Below are 24,206 nucleotides of genomic sequence, written 5' to 3' on the forward strand. Positions count from 1 at the left end.
AACTTGTCTTCTTTGGGCTCCACTTCTCTCTATTTATTTTGTAATTACTTCTTTGTAAAATTTATTTATTTTTTAGTGAAGTATAGTTGACTTACAATGCTGTGTTAGTTTCAGGTGTATAGCAAAGTGATTCAGTTATATATATATATATATAAATTTTCAGATTCTTTTCCCTTATAGGTAATTACAAAATACTGAGTATAGTTCCCTGTGCTATGCAGTAGGTCCTTGTTGTTTATACATTTTATATATAGTAGTGTGTATATGTCACTCCCAAATTCCTAATTTATCCCTTCCCTCCCTTCCCCTTTGGTAACCATAAGTTTGTTTTCTGTGTCTGTGAGTCTATTTCTGTTTTGTAAATAAGTTCATTTGTATCATTTTTTTAGATTCCACATATAAGTGATATCATATGATATTTGTCTTTCTCTGTCTGACTTGGGTCACTTAGTATGATCATCTCTAGGTCCATCCGTGTTGCTGCAAAGGCTCCCTTTCCACGTAAATTAGCGTCGGTCTATCCTTTCCATTTGGAAAGCCTTCTCTCCCACTTACCATTCATCGAGAAATTTTACTAATCAACATCCCATCATCTGTCCACACAGCTTGATTTGCTCTGGGCTACAGCCTTCATTCACTTATTCGTGCATCTACCCAGCGATATTTACGGAACATCTACTCTCTGCCAGGTGCTATGCTGGGCCCTGGGGTCCCGCAGCCAACCACCGGGTCGAAGCCCTGTTCCCGTGATGTGACATTCTGCTCCTCAGTAGGATAATTTCTGATGGTGACAGATGCTGGAGGCAAAAGAATGTAACTTGGGATGAGAGGAGAGGCCAGGGAGCACCTCCGGAAGAGGTGGCAAGAAGAGACCAGAATTAGGATGCATTGGTCTCCAGGAAGGGGCCATAGCAGGACAAGGAAGTGGAGAGGAGGCCTTCTGACCTGAGACCACAAAGGGGGGGGTCTACGAGGTGAGGAGGGGAGGTCACAGGAAAACCCCGGCTGAGTTAGTTCACAGGGATGGAAATTTCAGCTGCCCTAGTGGCAGGAACTGAGCTTGCTTGAACGAGAAAAACTATTTGCGTGATCCTGGTGTTTAGACATCCCAGCAAAGTCAGCAGTGAGTGTGTCCTGATAAAATTACGCCCTCTAGAGGATAAAGCTATGTTACACAGCTGAAAGTTTACTGCTAGGTTTGTACAGCTTATGTGTACAACTCAGTGCATTATCCCAAAATCAATACCCCTGTGTAACCACCCGTCAAGACATGGCAGGTAAGCAGCACCCCAGAAGCCCTCCCCTGCTCAAGCCGCTCCCACTCACAACCCTTGTGTTAAAAATGAACTGGGGATTTGCTCTAATCCGGCCTCCCAAGGCAGCTGACGTGGACGTGAGCGTCATGAAGGAGGTTTATAGGCATGGATCTCCAGGGACAGGAGGCACACGATGACACGCCACATTGCGTGGGACCTGGGAAGCACCCAGGTGGGCCAGGAAGCAGAGGAGGAGAGGGCAGAGGTGGTGGGGCCTTTATTTGGGTTCTTGCAGGAAGGAACAGGAAAGACACGGTAGGTGCACTAGGTAAGCTTGGGATTGGACTGGATAGTTTGGGTCATTTTGGTGGGCTCGGGATGCGCGGGTGGGCTCTAGCTGCCTGGTGCTGGGGTGGGTTAGGGCCAGTGGGACTTTGATGAAGGGCAGACTTGAGAGCGAGGGCACTGAGCTGCTTGGTTTGTGTGTCAAGGTGCGCTTGCAGCGGAGTCGTTCCCCTTCTCTGGGAACCCGCCCGCCCTGGGCCCGCAGCCTCTCCAGGATCAAGGCCCCAAATGCCAGAGCGTCCAGGAAACAGAACATAGGAAAACGTAGTCAGCGCAACCCGCCTTCCTCCCCAAGGGTCCCCTTCTCTCCTGACCTCTAACCCCACGGGTTGGTTCTGCACTTCTGAACTCTGTGTAACCAGAAGCACACAGCTCACTCCGCTGCGTGCGCGTTTTCCTTTCACAGTGCGCTTGGAGGTGCAGCCAAGTTGCTGTGCGTTGCCGCGGTTTGTTCATTTCTGCTGTTGTGCGCTGTTCTGCTGTATGATTTCTCCATTCTTCTGCTTGGACCTGACTCAGATCCCACTGTGATGCACATGCTCGCGCATGTCACTGGGCGCCCGCCCTCACACGCATTCTGTTGGGTTTGTCCCAGGGGACGAAATCGCTGATCTAGCCAGGGTACCACACCTTCGAGCTGAGCAGATACGCCCAACATTGCACCACACGGGCCGTGCCATCCTGCGTGCCCGAGAATCTCTGTGTGACCTTGGTCGGGGGCCGTTTACGCTCTGAAGCCACAGGAGCGCACAGAGTGGTTGCTCTGCCTCGACCTTGCACAGCACGCGGATTGATGGGTGATTGGTGTATGAAGTCTCTTCTGTCCGAACCTTATACAATAAATGTATTGATTTAGGAAGTGGTTTCATTTCATATTTGACTCAGATTACTAACTCCAGGTGAGTACAAATACAAACTGTCAGGAGAAAAAAAGAAAATTCATAACCCGTTTTTCCTTGGTTTACGTGTCTGGGATTTTAATTTAACAGCGCAGCCTCTTTCTCTCGGCTTCCTCACACTGACCTCTTGCTAGAAGCTGATGAGGGGTCTCTAGCTCTCTGAGACATGGTGGAGACGTTAGCGGTTTTATCAAACCACTCAGCTTAACTATGACTGGATTTCAATAAATGTTGGTTTCTTTATTCCAATCAGCTGTAAAACACTCTACAATCTTAGTTATTAAAGTCTTACTACTTTTAAAAAAAACCATAGAGAGTATTTTTATCTCTCATTACTGGGTCTCCTCTGCCCCTTATAAGCAAATTCTCAGAGTCAAAAAGATCTACAAACCCATTTACACTGTATTATCCATACTAATTTTAAAATAGGATTTTTCCTTTGTCCCCTTTTCATGTTGAGATTTGCAAAAAAGCACGGGAGAAGTTTCAAGAATGCAGAATTATTACATACCCTCAAGTACTATCAATTTTGGTGAAATTACATACCCAGGCATTTAAAGGGGGAAGAAAAGACCTCGCACAAAGGGCTACTGCTTTTATTCTTCAAAGATAGTCATTCTACTTTAACATTACGTATAGGGGAAAAACTGGTCAGTTTACATTTTAGTATAACGGGTGAGAAATACTTTATTCACACGGATGGGCGTTCTCATGGTGTGCCTCGGGTATGTGAGTTGACCCAGCCTGCTGGGGTCATCACTTGCCAGGGGAGTCTTGGGGCTGAACTCATGGGTTCCTGAGGGACAGAGACATCAAGGATGCTGTTTGGAACTGATTCTGTTTTATCTCACCCTAGAGGTCCCTCCTCACAACCCCCCCCCAGCCCCCAGTAACCCGGAGTTTGGAGAGTTTGGATAAAATTCCAAAGAGGCTGGTTTGCCCTCTAAGAGGTGGCACCTTGTCATCTCAGTCATTCACACCTTAGTAGGAAATAGCCCATCAGGTCCTTTACGGAGAGCTGAGTTTGCCTGGAACTCAGAGAGGTGCTGGGCTCCCAGGAGCGCGCTGCGTGGAGCCCCGCTCGCCCGCCCTGGGCCCCGCCCAGCCGCAGCCCCGACTCCAGGGCAGTAAATCATCCCAGGGCAGGGCCGCCCCCGCCTGCCGGGGACACTCCCTTCTGCCGCTATAAGGGCCGCGCTAGGCGCTCTCCCCAGACCTTGCATCTCACCCAGACAGCCCAGCAGCCGGTAAGGCCGGGCAGGGATCTGGGCCGGGCAGGGATCTGGGCCGGGCAGGAGAGGCTCCGATCCGCGAGCACCCCGCGGGGTCCCGCGTCCGGTGGTCACCCCGCCCCGCCGTGCGCCCCGCGGAGTCCCCGAGTCCCGTGGTTACCGCCACCTGCCCTGCGCCCCGCGGGGTCCCCGAGTGCGGTGGCACCCCGCCCCGCCGTGCGCCCCGCGGGGTCCCCGAGTCCGGTGGTCACCCCGCCCCGCCGTGCGCCCCGCGGGGTCCCCGAGTCCGGTGGCCACCCCGCCCCGCCGTGCGCCCCGCGGAGTCCCCGAGTCCGGTGGTTACCGCCACCTGCCCTGCGCCCCACCCAGGGTCCCCGGCGCCGCGTCCCGGGAGCTAGGTCGGGCGGCCTGCGGCAGACAGAGGTCGCTCCCTGGGGCCTGAAGGCGGAAGCCGAAGCGGAAGCCGGAGTCCAGAATGTTGCTCTCTCTGTGACGGTTTCCAGGCAGCCCCGGCGGAGCGGCTTCTCCTTTCTGCGGCTGGAGGCAGGGAAGGGAGGCCAGTGCGATCCTAGAGATTATTTATCAGCAACAACAGTAATAATTCAACTTAGGACTTCCACGCTGGGCAGCCAGCACGACTGTTCCTCTTCCTCGGCTGTATGTGGGCTGAGAGTCGAGGTCAGGTGGGGAGAGTGCTTGGCTGAGCTGAGCGCAAGGCCAGGTGCTTCACCTGCAGACCCTCCCTGCCCGGGGAGTGACAGAGGATACTTGTCACCTACTCCTTGTCCGGCTGCCCGACCTGACCCCGGGGCCTGTGTCGGGTTCCCACTCTCATACCCTTCACCAGCTGTGAGACTGGGGACCTCTCTAAACACCAGCAAGTGAACCTCAAAAACGAGGATACTTCTGTCGCTTTTGCGGGAATTTGCTTTAATGAGTAGCAGGTAGCTATGATTTTCTAACAGAAACATTCTTTTTCAGGTAAAAGTGGGCAGTGGATTCATGGCTCAAATGATTCAGAGACTTGAACGGAGGGTGGGAAGTGTGCGCTCCCACGTGTGGTAGGGAAGGGCCCAGATGCACCTGTCTGCACGGCCAGGGCCCTTTAGGACACGGAGTCCTGATCCCATGTCACTGCTGAGTCCTTGGCCAGTCGCCCCAAGCTCCCGCATTTGTGCACATCTGGCCCTTCCGCAAGAGAGAGACAGAGAGAGAGGGAGAGAGAAAGTACAAGTTCGTTGCAGGGTTTTCAGGGGGACCGGCCTGAGTTGAGGAGGAGATGGGGAGGGGGCGTTGCCGACTGGCTGGTGTGGCAGGGGGCAGCTCGGGGCTCTGCTCTGTGTTGCAGCCTCACCATGGAGCCGTTGAGTGCGGCAAACACCCGCTTCGCCTTGGACCTCTTCCGCACCCTGAACAAGAGCGATCCTGACGGCAACATCTTCATCTCCCCCTTCAGCATTTCATCAGCGCTGGCCATGCTCCTTCTGGGGGCCAGAGGCAGTACCGCAGCGCAGATGTCTAAGGTGAGCAGAAACTAGCTTTCCCAGCCGGTGCCTACCACACAGACCGTACCAGAAAGTGGTGCCTTTGAGCTCTGGCAGCACGTTTGTAGAAAACTGTATTTCGGTGTTCAGCATTGTGTGTCACATTATACATTATACTTCATGAGGTCAGACTTTCAGAAAAAGGCCCAGGAAAAATCCACTGGGATGCAGGCTGTCATGCATGGTCCAGTCTTTACTGAGCACCTGCCACGTGCCAGGCTCTGTTTTTTGTGGGACCGAGGACGGAGCAGGAAGAAAGCTGACACCCCCCTGCCGTGCGCTGCTTCTGTTCCAGCAACGAGTCTGCACGGCTCTCCTGTAAGCCACGTCCTCCCCCGCCCAGGACTGTCCAGTTTCTGCTTTGCCTGTGATGCTCTGCTACTCACATAATGTCGGCTGTGTCTTGATACTTTTGAGCATAACGACACCTAGTCGAGAAGTCAAGGGGACACGAGAGCCTGTGACTCCCTGTCCCTACCCCTGGGCCTGGCACCAGGTGTGCCCTGGTGGGCTGTGACCCCCGTTCCTGTGTGAGCAGGAGGGCCCTGCAGGGAGAGGGGGCGGGGATGCTGCGGGTCCTGCCTGTCCTTGGTGGGTGTGGAGGGCACCTGTGTGCGGGGCGTGCTTTATGCTGAGTGGGGAACTCTGGCTTTCCTTGAAAAGCGGGGTGAAAGTGAAGGTCTTTCTAACACACGGGTCACAGATTACACTGCACTTAAAGCCAGGGAAGGTCCAGCCCGGATTCACGTTTATGGGCCTGTTCCAGCTGCAAAGCTTCTATCTCTGTACTTTAGGAATAACTAACCTTTTTCATCACTGCAGATACAAAAGCATTTGAAAGTTTTCAAAAATCCACTTAAAAAAAAAACCCTGGTACTAATCATTGTTAGTCGTCCCCTGCAGGGTAATCTGAGCTTGTTTTGAGGCTTTCCAGGAACTTTATAAGCTCAGTAAAGAACAGTCTTAAGTGTTTACCCCCATTTCCAGTAAAGAGATCCGTCACAGCACCCCCACACACATGCCGTATCTCAGTGAACCACTGGCCTTTGTACACGGTGGAGGTTGGTTCCTTGTGCCTTAGAAGCAAGGAGCCAGCCCAGGCCTCATAAAACCATAAAGGGACTCTAGATGTAACTGATGTATGGGAATTAAACTTGGCCCCATGTTAAGTTTAAAGAAATTATTTTTAAGTAAGTGAGTCAGTGATGACAAGAGTGCAATTAAAAAAAATAAAAACCTCTCAATCTGTACTATCTTTGTGTTCTTACGTAGCTGATGATTCTTATTTTTACTGTTTATTTCTGAGAACTTTCAGTAACATTATATTTGTATAGAATATACATGTGAGCATACCACTTATGATTTTTGGAGAAAAAAGCAGACTTGTATAAAATTTAGCTTGTTAACCACTCCTATGTGTGGAAGTATAATTATAACAAAAAAGTGATAGGAAAACAGTTTCCAATATCCTTATTATGTTTCACCAAGCTATACATTTTGGATTTTCTATTACTTGTTCTCCAACGAAAAATGACTAATGATGTTCTCCAATGAAAAATGAAAAGTGATGATGGCTGGGGATCATCAATAATTAGTAATATTAATTTAATTTGATGGAAGCAAATGGCAAGGAACCAGCTTATAGTTTCAAAATAAATGGTTATAGAAATAATGTTTTCTTTCTTTTAGGCTCTCTATTTCAAAGGGGTTGAGGAGGTTCATTCAGGATTTCAGAGTTTGAATGCTGATATCAACAAACATGGAGCTCCCTATATTCTGAAACTTGCTAACAGGCTATTTGGAGAGAAAAGCTATGATTTCCTCCCTGTAAGTACGCTGCTCTTCATGTTCCAAAACTCACTAGACAACGCAGACTTTTTTCCAGCACAATCAGGTCACAGAAGTCGGCTTTAATTTTTATAAACATTCAGAAGTGATCCAGGATGAGAACACGACAGACAGTATTCCCATAAATGGATGTGATTTGCATTTTCTAGTCTCCACAGTGAAAAGGTTGACCCTGGCTGTTTTGCTAAAGCAAGAGTGAATTCCAGAATTCACTTTCAAGTACGATCAGTATTTGCTTGTTTATGAAAATGTTAGTCAAGGGGTAGAAAAGAATTGGTACATTTTGTTTTATTTTATTTGGTGTGTGCCGCGTGGCATGTGGGATCTCAGTTCCCTGACCAGGGATTGAACCCCTGCCCCTGCAGTGGAAGCACAGAGTCTTAACCACTGGAGCGCCAGGGAAGTCCCCAGAAATTGGTAAATTTTATACAACACTGAAACTACTGAACTGTACACTTAAAAGTGCTTGAGGTCGTCAATTGAATGCTATGTGTTTTTCACTATACTAAAAAACGTAGAAGGGTTAGAATGTTTTTTGTTACAATGAAATATGCCTTTTGGGACAATTTCTGTTGCTCTTAAGGATTTTAGAAAACCATTTCTGTATGAAGTAGGAGTTACTCACATTTGCTTTTTTTTCCCCTTAAACAGGAGTTCTTAGCTTCAACTCAGAAAATGTACGGTGCTGAACTGGCCAGTGTGGATTTTGTGCAGGCCAGCGAAGACTCAAGGAAGACCATAAACGAGTGGGTCAAAGGGCAGACGGAAGGTGAGCGAGGGCAGCCCTGGTCGTCCACACTGATGCTTCCTTTCCTCCCCCCGCCTCCCCCTTGCAGGTGACCCCCTCTCCCCTTCCCTAGCCCCTCAGCCTGACCCTGGGGTGCACCTTGCACTGTCCAGGGCCAGACAGCTTGCCTTCTTTCTTTCTTTCTTTCTTTCTTTCCTTCCTTCCTTCCTTTTTAAATACATTTATTTATTTTATATATTTATTTTTGGCTGCGTTGGGTCTTCATTGCTGCGCACAGGCTTTCTCTAGTTGAGGTGAGCGGGGGCTACTCTTCGTTGCAGCGCGTGGGCTTCTCATTGCAGTGGCTTCTTTTGTTGCAGAGCATGGGCTCTAGGCACGCGGGCTCAGCAGTTGTGGCTCACAGGCTCTAGAGTGCAGGCTCAGTAGTTGTGTCGCACGGGCTTAGTTGCTCCACGGCATGTGGGATCTTCCCGGACCAGGGCTCGAACCCTTAGTCCCTTGCATTGACAGGCAGATTCTTAGCCACTGCGCCATGGGGGGATGTCCCCAGACAGCTTTCAAATGTAGGAATTCCTCAAAGTGGAAATGTAAACATGATTTAACTGAAGATGCTAAATGTTTTCTACCCATAAGTTCCCCAAAGTACATTTTAAAATGAAAGCTAATATCGAACGTAGACTAAAAGAGATGAAAGTCTTGTGAATCAATATTTACAAGCCGCTGTGGTCATAAATACTTTTTGCCAACATCTTGCCTAATAAACCAGGGTCGGGAGGTGGGGCTGAGTCTCCTCAGGCTGTTTTTCTGGTTTGTGTTTCTGTCGTAGTCACGGAACGGTGGAGGCACCCACAGGACACCTGTGTTCCTTCCATACGGGACTGTCACGGCCATGCCGCATCATGAGTGGGGCCTGTGTTTCAGGGGAGGAACTGTCCTACCTTTTGGATATTTGTTAAAAGCTTTCCTGTGAGAGTTAGGCATCTAACTTGGAAGATTTGAAGAAGGGAGTTATTTATTAGTGACAAAACATTTTGATTAAGACATTTTTCTTTTCCTGAAAAAGAATGGCCAGTCACAAAATGAGGCCCAGTGTTTACCACACATTCCAGAAAAGAAGAATTTTCCTGGTTTTAGCCTTTAAACAATTGACTTGTTTTGAAGCATCGGCCCTTTGGGGGCAGTTTGTGTCACCCTGATCTGCCCCTCGAGTTGGTTTATTTAAAGTAGAAGCACCCCAGGGGGCTTGGCTAACTTAGTCCCATGTTAAAGGAAATTAAATAGAAGGAAGCATTTGAGTTGCATTTCATTGCTAATCAAAGGTCAGTTCAAATTTGGAATCCTGATAGGTGGATTTTTAAAAAGCTAACTTTGTCTTTTTAGGGAAAATTCCAGAGCTGTTGGCCTCAGGTATGGTTGATAGCATGACTAGGTTGGTGCTGGTGAATGCCATCTATTTCAAAGGAAAGTGGCAGGAGAAATTCATGATGGAGGACACAAAGGATGCAGCTTTCAGACTGAATAAGGTGAGGGCAGGTGACCGTCTAGATGATTGTGTGCTCTAAAGCCACGCTGACAACAGTGTTAGTGATCTGTGTTTTAATTGTTCAGAAAGACACAAAACTAGTGAAAATGATGTATCAGAAGAAGAAGTTTCCACTTGGCTACATCAACGACCTTAAGTGCCAGGTGCTGGAACTGCCCTACGAGGGTACGGACCTCAGCATGGTCATCCTGCTGCCAGATGACATCCAGGACGAGTCCACGGGGCTGAGGAAGGTGCGCCCCCCCCTTCCCGAGTGATGCCCGGACCGTGTGTGTGTGTGTGTGTGTGTGTGTCGGGTGTAGGTGCTTGTTCTTTGTTTAGTGAGGTGACCCGGTGTTCCTTCCCGGCTTCCTGTCACTCCTTTGTAAAGTAGTCCATCCGCATGTACCACTGCGAAGCTCCACATTTATTTATTTATGTTTATAGAGACTTTTATTATTGAGGTATAATGACACGTAACATTATGTTAGTTTCAGGAGTACAACATAATGATTCTATAAATGCATATATTGTGAAAGGATTACCATAATAAGTCTAGTTAACATCCATCACCACACAGTTATAATGTTTTTTCTTGTGATGAGAACGTTTTTTCCCTTGCATATAATTTTATTTTATTTCTTTATTTTTTTATTGTACTTTTTTTAAACATCTTCATTGCAGTATAATTGCTTCACATTTTTGAGTTAGTTGCTGCTGTATAACAAAGTGAATCATCTATACGTATACATATATCCCCGTATCTCCTCCTTCTTGCGTCTCCCTCTCACCCTCCCTATCCCACCCCTCTAGGTGGTCACAAAGCACCGAGCTGATCTCCCTGCGCTATGCGGCTGCTTCCCACTAGCTATCTGTTTTACGTTGGTAGTGTATATATGTCCATGCCACTCTCTCACTTCGTCCCACCTTACCCTTCCCCCTCCCCGTGTCCTCAAGTCCGTTCTCTAGTAGGTCTGCCTCTTTATTCCTGACCTCCCCCTAGGTTCATCAGTACCACTTTTCTAGATTCCATAAATATGCCTTAGCATACGTATTTGTTTTTCTCTCTCTCACTTACTTCTCTCTGTATGACAGACTCTAGGTCCATCCACCTCATTACAAATAACTCAGTTTCGTTCTTTTTATGGAAGCCCCACATTTACATGTTCAGCTACTATTAGCGCACAACGTGGCGGGAACATCTAAGGTACAGACCGAGTGTAACGCTGGCCAGTGGCAGCTCGTGGGGACTCCCTTAGATGAACTTTAGAGGAACGTGCCATAAATGAGGACTGTTTCATTAAAACAATTTTTTAAAATTAAAAACCCTCAAACATTATAGTATATAGTTTCACCATGTGCTATAAAATCTGCTCATTCTCACCCCAGTTCACGTAGATTGTGCATTAAATGTCCAATTGCTACATGACAGGAAAAGATCCATGTGACCTGTTAGTCTGAGAGATAAGCCCACTGCCTAACCTGAACTTTGTCTGCGGTTTCTGTTATTTGTAATTTAAAGGCACTGGTATCTCTCGCCAGGGCCAGGAAGAGGCAAAACTGTGAAGAGTGAGGTTTTTCTTCAGTGTCTCTGGCCTGTTGTGTGCTTTTCCCCTCCCCCATCCCTGACCAAACTTGCTGTTGGATGGCATTTAATATTAGCCATTTGCAGCTCTAGAGCATAAGTTAAAACCACTGTGTTCCTTCTTTCAATTGTATTTCCATATTTGTCTGTTCCTGATTATAAAAAAGAAAGTCTGGAATTACCAGCATCAGCAGAGAAGTGGAATGTGCTTCTGTTCCAGGGCACTAGCAGTGATAACAGTAATGACAGTAGCTGACCTTCCACAGCACTTGTGTAGGGTGACTCCTTCAGCACTTACAGTGCTCCAAGTGTGGACTACTGTTGTCCCAGTTTAGATGAGGAACCAGGTCCATTTCTGCGTTTCCCAATGAGCTAAACCTATGAGAGGGAACTTCAGCTGTGTGAGGTTCACAGCTGACCACTGTGGTCACTGGGCTTCAGAATAAACAGAATAAAATAAATGAAGAAAGCTTTAAAATATCCTCTGGCATCACTCGACCAATTAGGGTAATTTTAGCCAGGCTGGCCAGTGATCCGGTGCATCAGGGCCTGGTAGGTCCGGGTGGATGGGCCCCTGGTAGCTTGGAACGCAGCTCTGTTCATTATCACCAATAGCCAGAAAGAAATGAAATCCTCCAAATGGAATCTGTTTTGCTACAAGACATGAAGGAAACCAGTGAGCAGCTGATATGATGGGCCCGTTCATTCAAACAATGCTTCATTAACTTACTTATATAAAATGATTTCAGCTCTTCTTTTTGCCCATTCTGAATCCAGATTGAGCAACAGCTGACTTTGGAAAAGCTGCGTGAGTGGACCAGACCCGAGAATCTGGAACTCCTTGAGGTCAATGTCCAGTTGCCCAGGTTTAGGCTGGAGGAGAGCTACGACCTCACCCCTCCGCTGGCCTTCCTGGGTATGCAGGAGCTCTTCAGTAGCAAGGCTGACCTGTCCGGCATGTCGGGAACCAGAGACCTCTCTGTATCGAAGGTGGTCCACAAGTCCTTCGTGGAAGTGAATGAGGAGGGCACAGAGGCTGCGGCTGGCACCATGGGCAATGTGACCCTCCTAATGTTGTCGCCACAGAAGTATTTCACTGCCGACCATCCATTCATTTTCTTCATTCGGCACAATCCTTCCACTAACCTCCTGTTCCTCGGCAGACTTTCTTCCCCATAGAGACTAGAAATACAAGGTCAAGCTTGGAGCGTTTTACCTGCCCTTTCAAAGGTGACCATTTTCATAGATCTTTACCAATAAAACTACTATCGAAAAATGTATCTTTAATCTCCTTTGTAAGCTCAGTTCTGTTGGCTGGTTACAGCCATTAACTTGGCATGGGTATCTGTTCTTCTTTTTTTATGGTAAAAAAATCCAGTGATTTCTTTTGAATGCATCAAGTTTAAAAAAGAAAGAAAAAATCAGATGTGTAGATTCTTGACAACGTAGAAATCTATGAAGTTGCTATACTTCCCTGAGAGCCGGGGGGAACATGGTCACTCTGTCATCTGTTTCACAGATAGACTTTTGGAAGCTGTAATATAGAGACACCCTAATTGTTGAAGGGAGGCTTAAAAACAGATATTCAATTGAAATACCACAGAGCGCCCCAATTAAGGGTCTGCGTTACGAAGACAGACTTGCCTTGGCAATGTCTCTGACCCTGTGTTCTGCAGGATTTGTATCCCATTATAGCCCTCCAGGTTTCAAACTATCAAAGGGCCACCTGGTGATAACCTAACCCCTCCCTTTTTTTGTTCTCCCTTTTCCCTCCTGATATGAGGTGGTGTGGGGTCACAAGGAATCAAGCAGTAGGTGTCTTACCGTGAAAGCTGCCAAGAAATGACAAAAAGAAAAATGTCGTAGGAGATACTATTAAGCAAAGAGGTGGCGCAGAGATCTCACTGTTAACCGGCTTCTGCCGTGTTTTCTGATAAAGGTTCTTGACGTCCATAATATGGTACAGGTTTTTATGGTAGTGGGACGGCTTTATGCAACGCTGTGGTGGGAGATGGGGTGAGGATGCACTCTGATTAATATAACCCTTTGTCAATGCACTCCTTGGAAGGGGGCGTGAAATGCTGCACCTTTGTGCTCCCATAAAGCTGGTGGCTGGTTAATAAAGTTTCCTGATTCCGCAAACCAGACTGACCTCAGTCCTCTTCTTGTTTCTCCCTTATCTCAGACAAGCCAAGACTGCAAAAGGGGGTTCTTGGCCTGACCAACGATCACGTCTGTGCCGATAGGGAGTGACTCCACAGCAGAAAACAAAATTTCAGCAAATCTCATGTTGGCAAGCATTTCTTCCTTCTTTTTTTCTTAAGATACTGACTAGCACCTGCCATATCCCAGGTCCTCTTAGCTACAGGGACAACAAGAAAAGCCACAGTCACTGCCTTCTGCTACTCTTGCTTGGCCTCCTCATCCTAAAATCTACTCAGTGATTTAGACTAAATCGTGTTAATCAAGTTACATGGTCTCCAAGCCAATCTGCTCAAATCATCCTTGTATTTGAGGGAACAGGCCTATGGACTACCAGTCAGTTGTTGAAATCAGAAAAACTAGTAAATTCAAGAGCAGGGACTAGATCCAATTCTTTCTTTCTTCCTTTCTTTTTCTTTCTTTCTTTCTTTCTTTCTTTATTTCTTTCTTTTCTTTCTTTCTTTTCTTGGCCTCCCTGCATGCGGCACGCGGAATCTTGGCTCTTTGACCAGGGATTGAACCTGGGCCCACAGCCATGAGAACGTGGAGGCCAAACCACTGGACCACCAGGGAAGTCCCCCAGTTCATATTTTACGTGGAAAACGTCTACTTCTCATAATGGTGAACTAGGTAACTCAAACCTCTTAAGACCAACTGAAAAACCAACCAAACAAAATAAGCATCAGCCCAGAGGAGGAAGGTTGACATGATCATGCCGAATTACTGGGCCAAGATCCAGGAGAAACTGGTGCAGTTGGAAATCACTTTTGCCCCATGTGCATTTCCCAATCCAAAAGAGAGAAATGAGGTGTGAAGCAGGGATTTTGGCAATGTTCTAGGCTAGGTAGGCTGAGTTTGGACCTGTCAAGAGCAGGGGCCCCATTATACTTCCTGTGCTTTTGTTTGACACCCTACAGGTATGACTGAACCGTCTCGGAATGCAGCCTTGCTATAAGTCGTCGGACAGCCTGGAAAATTCCAGCCCCTAGAATTGGATTACATTCATCCTGGTTTGCTAAAGCCCAGAGGCATATGGCAGAAGCAAACAAAAATCATCTCTGGGGAAAGATTACCCATAAACCTCAAATTATTTTTTATAATCAGCTTTTCTTACACAACACCCAGCATACAATCAAAGATAACTGAATGGGTGAAGAGCCACGACAACGTATATTAAAACCAGCAAAAAAAGATAAAAAGCAAAAAACCGGCCCCCCCCACCCATAAAAAGCCCCAGATAATAGAAACAGAAGTACTGGGAGCTCCAACTATTAGAATCATCGCACACAAATTATAAAACAACACGATTTTCTATGATCAAGATGACAAAAAACAAGGTTAAACATTTCAGCAGAAAACTGGAAACCTAAAAGACACACTGCCATCTCTGAATAAAAATGAAATAGAAATTCCAGGGCTCAAATATACAGTAATGAATGAAGAACTAAATAGATAAGATTTATTAGCAAATTAGATATAGCAAAAGAGAGAAACTGAATTGTCATGGTCAGGAGAAATCATCATTTCTTCTGGAAAGAAAAATGTAATAAATAAAATCCAGAAAGATGGAAAGGATGGAAAAATACAAAAGGGAAGATAAAAAACTCAAATGAGTCAGTAAGAAGACACTCCACAGGAAAAGAGGAAAAAAGAGACAGCCTGGGGCAGAATAGTGGTGAAAGAGCTAACAGTCAACATGAGGGTCCAACCTGATACCACATCAGTTCACAGATTCTCCAAGTCCCGCTCAAGCCCCAAGCAGGATACTACAGAGAAACACATCTCTAGATGCATCCAGTGAAACAGCAGAAATCCAAAGACTAAGAGATGATCAGAAAACAGATAAAACAACCAAAGGAAAAGGACAAAGTACCGTCACAGGAGCAGTGGTTAGAAAGATAACACATGTATCAACAGAAATGATGAAAGCCAGAAGATCACAGAATGATTCTTTTAATATGTGGGGGAAAATAGCACCAGAAAACCCTGCCAACCTACAATTATTCCACACCCAGTAAAAATATCCCTCAAGATTTTTTCAGACAAACAAAAACTGAGAGTTCACCACCAGCAGACTCAAAAAAAATTCTAGAGTATATTCTTTATGGAGAAGGAATGTCAGAGTTACAGGAAAGAATAAAGAGGAAGAAAAAAACTGTAAATATGGTAAATTTAAACAAATATTGACAATATTAAACAACAGTAATAATGTCTATAGACCTTCAAATATATACAGAATTAAAATATAGCATAGCAGCTGGGGAAGAAAATGGATGTAAAAGTCCAAATGTCCTTGCATACTCTGGGAAGAGAATAAAAGTATAAGTACAATTACATTAGATTTTGATAAGTCAAGGATGCATGTTATGCTGTCTAAGGTAACCGCTAGAAGAATAGCAAACAGGTTTATAACTTCCCAAATAAACCAGAGAGGAAAAAAGGAATAACAACAAATACACAATCAATCCAGAAGGAGGAAGGAAAAAAGAGACAGAGATATACAGAAAGGCATGACAAATAGCAAGATGGTATATTAAACTCCAAATAATTACTTTAAAATGTAAATTGACTAAATGTTCTAGTTAAAAGACACAGATGGTTAGGCAGGGTTGAAAAAATACTAGATGGTGCCTGCAGGAAATATATTTATAACATAAAAATAGAGAGGATTTGAAAGGAAAAGAATGGAAAAGATATCATGCAAATGCTAACCATAAAAGTAGAGGTAGCTCAAAACATTAGGCAAAGTAGTTTGTCTTATTCCAGAGATAAAGGCAGACATTTCATAATGGTAAAAAGATTCAGCTCACTAGGGGAACATAACAATTCTAAATTTGTATGCACCGAACACCAAGCCCTCAAAGTGAAACTAGCAAAAGTAGAAAGAAATAAAGGAGAAATTGGTCTGCAATTTGAGAAGAATGTATGTTGCCACCATTTATACAATAATTTAATGAAGATCCTTGCTGATACAGTAACTCGAGAAAAATAATAAAATATATAATGATTTGAAAGGAAGAAAATAGTATTTTAGATTTTTTTAAAACTTATTATTTATTTATTTATTTTTTGGCCTGCGCCTCGTGGCTTATGGGATTTTAGTTCCCCAAACAGAGATCGAACCCGTGCCCTTGGCAGTGAAAGTGCAGGGTCCTAACCACTGGACGGCTAGGAAATTCCCTATTTTCGATGATTATTTTCATAAAAAGTCTAAATTATTAGAATTTAAAAGTGAGTTAAGTAAGATGTTGCTGGTTACAAGTACAATTTAAAGTTGATTTGTATTTCTATGTAACATCAACAGTTTAAAAAAATTTTTTAACAGCATTTACAAAAACGTCAAAAACTGTTCAAGTGCCTGGTAATAAAACCAACAAAAGATGTTCAGGACCTCTATAGTACAGAAAGCTATCAACATTATTGAGAGAAAATAAAGGAGATTTAAATACATGGAGAAGTATACCATGGTCATGATTCATTATTTCAAAAGTGTTGACTGATCTACAAAATCAATGCAAGCCCAATAAAACCCCCAGCTTTTGTTTTGTTCCGCTTTTGGTGAAACATGACAGTTTGTTCTAATATTTATACAGCAATGTAAAGCGCCAAGAATAACAAAGGCAATCTTGAAGATCGAAAGGCAGAAAGGCAGACATACGTAATCGAATCAAGACTTACCTAACGCTGCAGAAATAACGTAGGGCGGGTTTTGGTGCAAAGATGGTCAGAAATAGAACAGAACAGAGAGCCCAGAAACAGCTTCACTCAACATGAGCCCGGCTTTATGAGGTGTGACCCTCGTCCCAGCTCAAAACAGCGTGTGTCCGACGCTATTGGGACTATTAGCAATGCCCTTTTTACTCTCAAAATCGTGGCACAAATCCAGCACCCTGTCCCCCTCCAGGGTCACTGCCAAGAGCCGAGATCTCGGCACAAAACTGTACATCGGTTGGGGATAAGAAATATACTGGAGGATGAATCTGTCATTTAAAAAAACCACTCAGGACTAAGGAAGGATCTGTTGTACTTCGACCTTGGAGAGGTCGATGGCTCGTAGACATGTACAGGTTACAAAGTGTAAAAGCATTTCTTGCAGGGTTCTAATCACATGTACAGAATTGCGACACCAGATCCTTTCTACCTGAATAAATAGTCAGTAGCTGGTGTGACAGGAGCCCAGCCTACAGGCTGTGGACAGAGAGTGTGGAGTGAATGAATCTGTCAAATTACTCTGCCAAAAAGGATCATTTGTAGTGTGAACTCCCACACGTGTCATGGAACACAGGTGATTTTCTAGCACACAGGAGAGAGAATTTAAAAGACCAGCCTGCAGAGCAAGAGGAAGTTACTGAAAGAGGTTTTTCCGGAAGTTCTGACGACAACCCTTCCTTTATTTTGTAAGCCTGTTACAGTAATTTCTGGTAGTAAGAACTTTTGCTTCAGCAGATACCTAAGAGTTTCCCGTCAATTAGAAATGTAAATGTTTTATTATTGCACAATATTTTAAAAAGTCAGTTTTCAAAGAATAAATGCATCGCAAATTTTAGTCTTCTGTGAAAATCTGATACGTTAGCTGAAATATTTAGCAAACTGGGTAAAAATTTTCCCATTTTTAAGTAAACCCAGATGTTTTCTATAAAGGCAAAACAGTAGACACTTCAATTTTTCGATTGCTTTCATATGACCTAAATATATTAAAAGGTAAGGACTTACGTGCCTTTTAAACTTATTAGTTTCTTACTATATTTTATGTCCTACACTACTTGCTGTTGTTGCCTGCTGAACTAATTTTCAAAAATTGATGATTTTTCATCATTGTGGGGTTTTTTTCATTAACATACATTAACTCCAGAAATACTGTTAATCTAGAACAAGATTCACAGTCTTCCACTGAACAGTAGCAGGAAGCACCTCTTAAGATTGTTCAAATGAATTCTCTTTGTTCTGATTCCAAAGTGATTCGCTGGTTTAATTTGCGTTCTCTTAGCGTGTACTACGCGCTAAGCTCCGAACCAGGCCCTAAGGATGCAACAATGAACCAACCAAGCAAGATCCCCGCTCCAGGGTAGCTTATGTCCAGTTCATAACTCTCTGGTAAACTGACCCAGTGGTAGCTGCAGCACCGATCTTTTAATGTCACTATAGATTACTTTTGTTTGTTCTAGAATTTTATATAAATGGAATCATAAAATATGTGCTCTTTTGTGTTTGACTCTTTTCACTTAGCATGTTTTTGAGGTTCATCCATGTGGTCCTATGATTCCACAGGAGCCACAGGGAAAGCGCACCCAACCTTTCGTCAGGTGGAAAATGAGAACCCAGTGTGTGCCTCTCCTTATCCTGGTTGCTGAAGATAGAGGATAAACAAGGCGGAGTGATTCTCTTGGAGGTGGCCATCCACTGAGGGAGACAATTACCACAAGGAAATCAGCACCACCAAGCATGAGGGCTGAGGACAGAGGCAGAGGCACAGTATCGTCAGAGGGAGAGGTGAGCAGTGATGCCCCCGGGGTGGGGGTCAGGTCATCCTGGAACGGGGTGACTGTCCACACAGTACCATCCATTCTCTTCATTGCTTTTGGATAATGTCTGTTTTGTTTAATCATTGCAACCATCTATTTTTCTAACTAGGGATCACCTTTATTTGACTTTAGAAAGCTTATTAACCTTTTGAAAAATGTCTGTATTTTGATAAATGCCATTTGCTAGGAATTAACCAGTGTAAGTAGGACAGCTCAAAAATGTTTCACGAAATGAACTCACCCATGTATGCAGCACCCAGAACAAGAAGTAGAATTCTCCCAGCCCTCTGGATGTCACAGCCCTGCCAAGGTACCCTCTCCTCTACTTTCTAAAGACCTAGAGGAGTTCTGTCTGTATACTCTCTGAGTTTCCTTAATTTTACATTTTGTGGATATATAGATATTGTGTGTGGAGCCTGTGATAAATCTGTTTTGAATGACAACTTGCCTTGTGGAGAAAGCACCACCCTTGAGGAACGAAGCTCTGTATTGGCTTTGTGTGCACATGTGACGATAAAATATTCCCCAAATAAACAACAAGGTCCTAGCACAGGGAATTATATTCAATATCCTGTGATAAACCATACTGGAGAAGAATATGAAAAATAATATATATGTATGTATAACTGAGTCACTCTGCTGTACAGCAGAAATTAACACATTGTAAACCAACTATACTTCAAGAAAATTTTAAAACTATATTCATCAAATAAAGTATTTGGCTTTTGTATCCCCAGCTGGCTCTTCTCTGTTGGGTGTTAAGAAAGCCTCTTATTTTGAGCAAGGGTGTGACCAGTTACACAGGAAACCGCTGTCTTTCTGAGCGGTTCCACCACAGTTTTGTTACAACAACGAATAAAACTCTTGGTAAGGCTTCTTTGCGTGCTGCTTTTTAGAAGAAATAAAAGTAAATCAAAATCAGCATTGACATGGAAAATCCCAGTGAGGGAAAGCCGAATGATGGCTATATTTATATTGCTAAGAACCACCAGCCCAGCAATCAAGCCTTTCACGTGGGAAAACCTCAAAGAAGAGGGACGGGGCCTGTCTTCCTCCACCGCGTCCCCAGGCACCCACCTTGCCCACTGCCACAGTCCTGCCGAGTTCCAACCTGTAACCTGGGGAGATTCTGCTTTGATGTGACTCCCGCATAGGACAAACTGTGAAAGGAAGGTGGTGTCTCACTTTACAGAGTCAGAGTGCTCATGGGACGGAACGTCTCCAAACTTGCTATGAGCTTGTTTGATCCCCTAGACAATCTGATGAGTTGGGTATAACCGGTATCCTCACTTTACAGACGACAAAACTGAGAGACAGAGACATTAGGCAAGTCAAGGGTCACAAAGAGCCAGGGTTCAGCCTGGAGTCTGGCCTGCAGAGCCCTTAGCCCCTGTACCGCGCTCAGGATAACACAGGGCTGGGATGTGCTGACCATGACTTACTGCTTGTCTTGAAGGTCACTGGTCCGGCAGAGGTATTAGTGCTCGTGTGTAGCGACGTGTGAATGTACTGTGCCGGCGGCCAGGGACCAGAAAGGAGCAGGCAGAGTCCTCGCTGTCAAGGAGCCCTTGTACGGAGGACAACAGGAGGACGAGGTCAGCTGCAGAGGACTCAGAGCACAGAGACCAGGTTCTACTTAGAAGGGCAGACCCGGGGAGCAAAAGGAGGTGGGCAATGGCACATCAATCATGGGAGCCACATCCCTCACCTGGAAAAGTGATGAATGAGGCCCATGTTCCATAAATTTCCCCCAAACCCTAACATCCTGCCATCTTCATGCCTGGTCACCGTCCTGCTCAGGAATGGGCCCCACTGGCCACATGTTGGTGATCAAGTCAGCAAGACTGTGCCAGGCTTGCAAAGCAAGATACTGGGGACAATTGGGTGCGTCCTGTGACTGCAGTTCATTGTGCTGAGTAAAAATATCACGTACAGACAGGGCTATGACCATAAGAAAAACAGAAGCCACAAAAGGTTCCAGGGAGCAGGGACACTACCCTCCTCAGATGTGCAGACCCCTGGGGCCTGTGTTTACAGCATGGTCCATATTTATGGAATGGAACGAGGGAGCAGGATGCTTTCGTTCTCTGGAAGAGTACTTGCTGTCACCCACTCCTGACATCGACGCTTTCTAGCTCAGAGCTTTATGCGCTGTTATCCAAGATTGCTTGTGGGTTATTATTGAAGATGGCTCTGTCGCTCTGACAACCAAGCGTGTTGCCTGGCAACTGTTTTCTTGTTGATTTCACATCTCCTCTTATCATGGTTTCTGTATCTTCAGCAAATGTATCCCTATTCTTCTCCCTCCCACTCAGAATAAAGTCTCTTTACATTCCTGAATTACCAGGCACAGAAACAGAGTGACAGGTTCACCAGGCTTAATCCTAAGAGGCTGAGTGAGTTGCACTGCTATGACTGCGTCTCAACTTTGAGTTTGAAGCACTGCGGGAAAAATCCCTGCTGACTTTTAAAATGTGACCTGTGAGGCTGGTGGCGGAGCGCACAGCTGTTCTGGGGGAGACAAAGGTGAAGTTCGCGTTCGGGCTCAGGGTCACGCGCTGTAAGGAATTTGGTCAGACCTGGATTTTCCTGGGGAGCAGGAGGAATGTGGTGCTTTGAGTTTTCAACACAAAGCAACAAGGCATGTTTCCTTTTTCTAGTGGTAAAAACGCTGGTTCCACTCAACCTTCAAGCCCCCGGTCAATACGCCTCCTCCTCACGTATCTTCTCCTGATACACCGATGTTCTCACCCTCTGTTGCTTCCTTTAACACTTACCAGATACTTCTCTGAATTATCACTGGTGACCCTGGCTTAAAGCTGCTAGTAGATTGTAAGCTCCTTGAAGGCAAAGATCCATTTCTTTCTTATTTTTGTTCCTTCTTCAGATCCTAATAATACAACTAAAATACAAAACAGACCATGAACAGTACTATAATACCGAAGATGCTGTACGAGCCCTGCTGGAGTGTGAAGGAGAGAAGGATGGATTCTGATTGTAGGAGATGGCACCGAACCAAGCCTGCCTATTACTAGCAGGTTTACTCTCTGACATAAAGTGCCAACTCTTTCCCAATTACATGTAGAAGTATTTTAATTATGAGTACATTTGGCCTGCCATAAACTTAGCTTGGAAGTTCTCTCACTGATTTTGATATTCCCAGAACTTACACATTCAATCTTTTAATGAATAAATGAGTGAAGACAACTAGGTAACCAGGTCCAGTGATCACAAGGGTTTTAAGTCGAGACGTGATGCCGCGAGGTCCCTGAAGGGCAGGCCGGTCCCCACTTCCTCCTTCTCCACTCTGTTCAAAGGAGGCCTTTCTGGACCTTTCTCCAGTGAACCTGGAACACCTGTAGAAACTCGGATGGAACTAACTGGTGTTGTAGGAATTTGATTCAGTGCAGTCAGGAGAGGGGGTAACTTTGTTAATCACACACTTACTGAGCGGAGGCCGGTCTCAGGCTAAACTCTCCATGACCATAACCTACTGTTATTTATTTTAATGCGTTTTTTTGTTTGTTTGTTTCAAGCAGCAGTATTATCAGGATGACTGAATTAGGAAATGGTGTTTGTCAGGCGTATTGATGGAGACAGTTATGATAGAACAAATGATCCATCAGAACAACTGACTTTGTTCTGTCCCCACCACAGTTGAGCCTCTGTCACGCAGGCAGAGTGACACCTGGTGATGCACGATTACTGCAGGGAGTGGATTAAATAACGCAGAAGGACTTCCCTGGTGGCTCAGTGGTTAAGAATCCTCCTGCCAATGCAGGGGACACGGGTTCGAGCCCTGGTCCGGGAAGATCCCACACGCCACGGAGCAACTAAGCCCGTGCACCGCAACTACTGAAGCCCGTGTGCCTAGAGCCCGTGCTCCGCAACAAGAGAGGCCACTGCAGTGAGAAGCCCGCGCACTGCAACGAAGCGTAGCCCCTGCTCACTGCAACTAGAGAAAGCCCGCACACAGCAACAAAGACTCAACACAGTCAAGAATAAATAAATAAATAAGCGTATTAAAAAAAAAAAAAGAAAGAAACTCAGAAATTCCTTTCCTGTCCTACGATGCCTGATTATCTACAAGTGATCTGATCTTAGGGCTGAAATAAACTGTCACCCGGCTCTATGTATTTCTTTGTTTTAACCACACAAGGAAAAGGATCCCCAGCACTAAGTCATAAGAAGGAATGTCTGGCACACCTGGCTTCCCAGGTGGAAGGAAAAATCGCACCTGGACTGGTCCCAGCAAACAAATAACACTGGCCACTTCTGAAAATTGTCAAGATCAGAAAGAAAAATCTTTACTTTCAGTAGAAAGGGGTATTACATAGGGGTCTTTCGAGAGCTATAATGCAACACCTCCTATGTGCCCGGCGTTGTAGAGTTACTATTCTCACTCCTCTCTGCCTTCTAAGTGGGAGCCCTCAGCTCAGCTTCACCGGTGAAGAGACCAAGGTGCAGAGTGCACACTTAGGGCACCTGAGTCCACCCCCCCAAGCTCCCCTCACTGGCCCTCTGCACCTCTGGGTGAGCGGTTGGGGTGTCAGGGCTCGGGGCAGGGTTGGGTGGACGGGCCCTGGGGGAACAGGGACCGGTGCCAGAGGGGTGCATCAGCCAACCCTGGCTGCTTTTGACTGAGATCTCAAAAAATGACAGAGAAAGATGTCCCCAGCAGATGCTATAGTCCTTGGAGACAAAGACCCTCTTTTTGGCCCCGATTTCAAAATAAATTTGGAACTTTTTCAATAGGGAACTGGAAATCCCAAGTTACCAGTGAAGGATGGGTGTGAGGTCTCGAGAGCCGCCGTGCCCTCTGCCCTTTGCCCTCTGCACCCTGAAGGCCCGAGTCAGGCCCGAGCCTCCATCCTGCTCACATCCCACCCGCTCGGCTCCCGGCCCTCCTTAGCCCTACTGGCCATCGTCAGAACGCTTGCTGCAGGTTGTTGAACCCCAGCTTCACCTGGTTAGGAGGAAAGAAGCGGGGTGTCTACTGGCAGCTTGAAGAGATGGCCGGGGTGTGGCCGGGGACGCAGCTGGACCGGGAAACACCTGCACTGCGGCCCGGAACGCGCCCAGGCTGCTGTCCTCGGGGTCAGCCATTTCCTCACCCTGCTTTCCACACTGGCACACCTGGGCGTCACGACTAGAGGGGCGCCCAGGCCTGTTCTCTCTGGCCCCAGGAGGAGCTGGGCCTGGATGAGGGGCGCCCACCGGGCCGCTGGACGGAGTCTCGCTCCCAGCAACCCTGCCGTCACACGCTTAGAGCTGGGGCAGCGGGACGTTCCCACAGGGAGGGATGGTCGGGTCGAGCCCACAGAATTCTAGGTGTCCACCCAGTGTCACGACAGCAGAGTGTCCCCGAATGACTGAGAACGTCGTTTCTCCATATACAGTGGGTGCAGAAATCCTGAGAGACCTTGTTACAACCCAGATTCCTGGGCCCGGCCCTTAGAGACGCTGCTTCACTGGGCTGGATTCTTTGCTTCCTGCACTTCTC

General features: G+C 45.9%; 1 protein-coding gene across 2 annotated transcripts in view; it reads left to right on the plus strand.

Moving 5' to 3' along the window:
• Nucleotides 1–12,259, plus strand: part of LOC308624009 (leukocyte elastase inhibitor-like) — a 29,770-nt gene extending 17,511 nt beyond the window's left edge. Inside the window, exons 1-7 of one of the 2 annotated variants that reach the window (XM_081246879.1) lie at nt 3,675–3,747; nt 5,081–5,255; nt 6,966–7,103; nt 7,776–7,893; nt 9,253–9,395; nt 9,481–9,648; nt 11,757–12,259. In XM_081246879.1, the coding sequence (XP_081103005.1) occupies nt 5,088–5,255; nt 6,966–7,103; nt 7,776–7,893; nt 9,253–9,395; nt 9,481–9,648; nt 11,757–12,158 (1,137 nt within the window). In that variant the 5' untranslated portion in view covers nt 3,675–3,747; nt 5,081–5,087 and the 3' untranslated portion in view covers nt 12,159–12,259. Of the gene's footprint in view, nt 1–3,674; nt 3,748–5,080; nt 5,256–6,965; nt 7,104–7,775; nt 7,894–9,252; nt 9,396–9,480; nt 9,649–11,756 lie in introns of those variants that run through there. The other variant, XM_081246880.1, reaches the window with a different exon arrangement.
• Nucleotides 12,260–24,206: the final 11,947 nt, after the last annotated feature.

Source organism: Mesoplodon bidens (genome assembly GCF_964165515.1).
Source record: "Mesoplodon bidens genome assembly, chromosome: 10".
NCBI classification, from domain to species: domain Eukaryota; kingdom Metazoa; phylum Chordata; class Mammalia; order Artiodactyla; family Ziphiidae; genus Mesoplodon; species Mesoplodon bidens.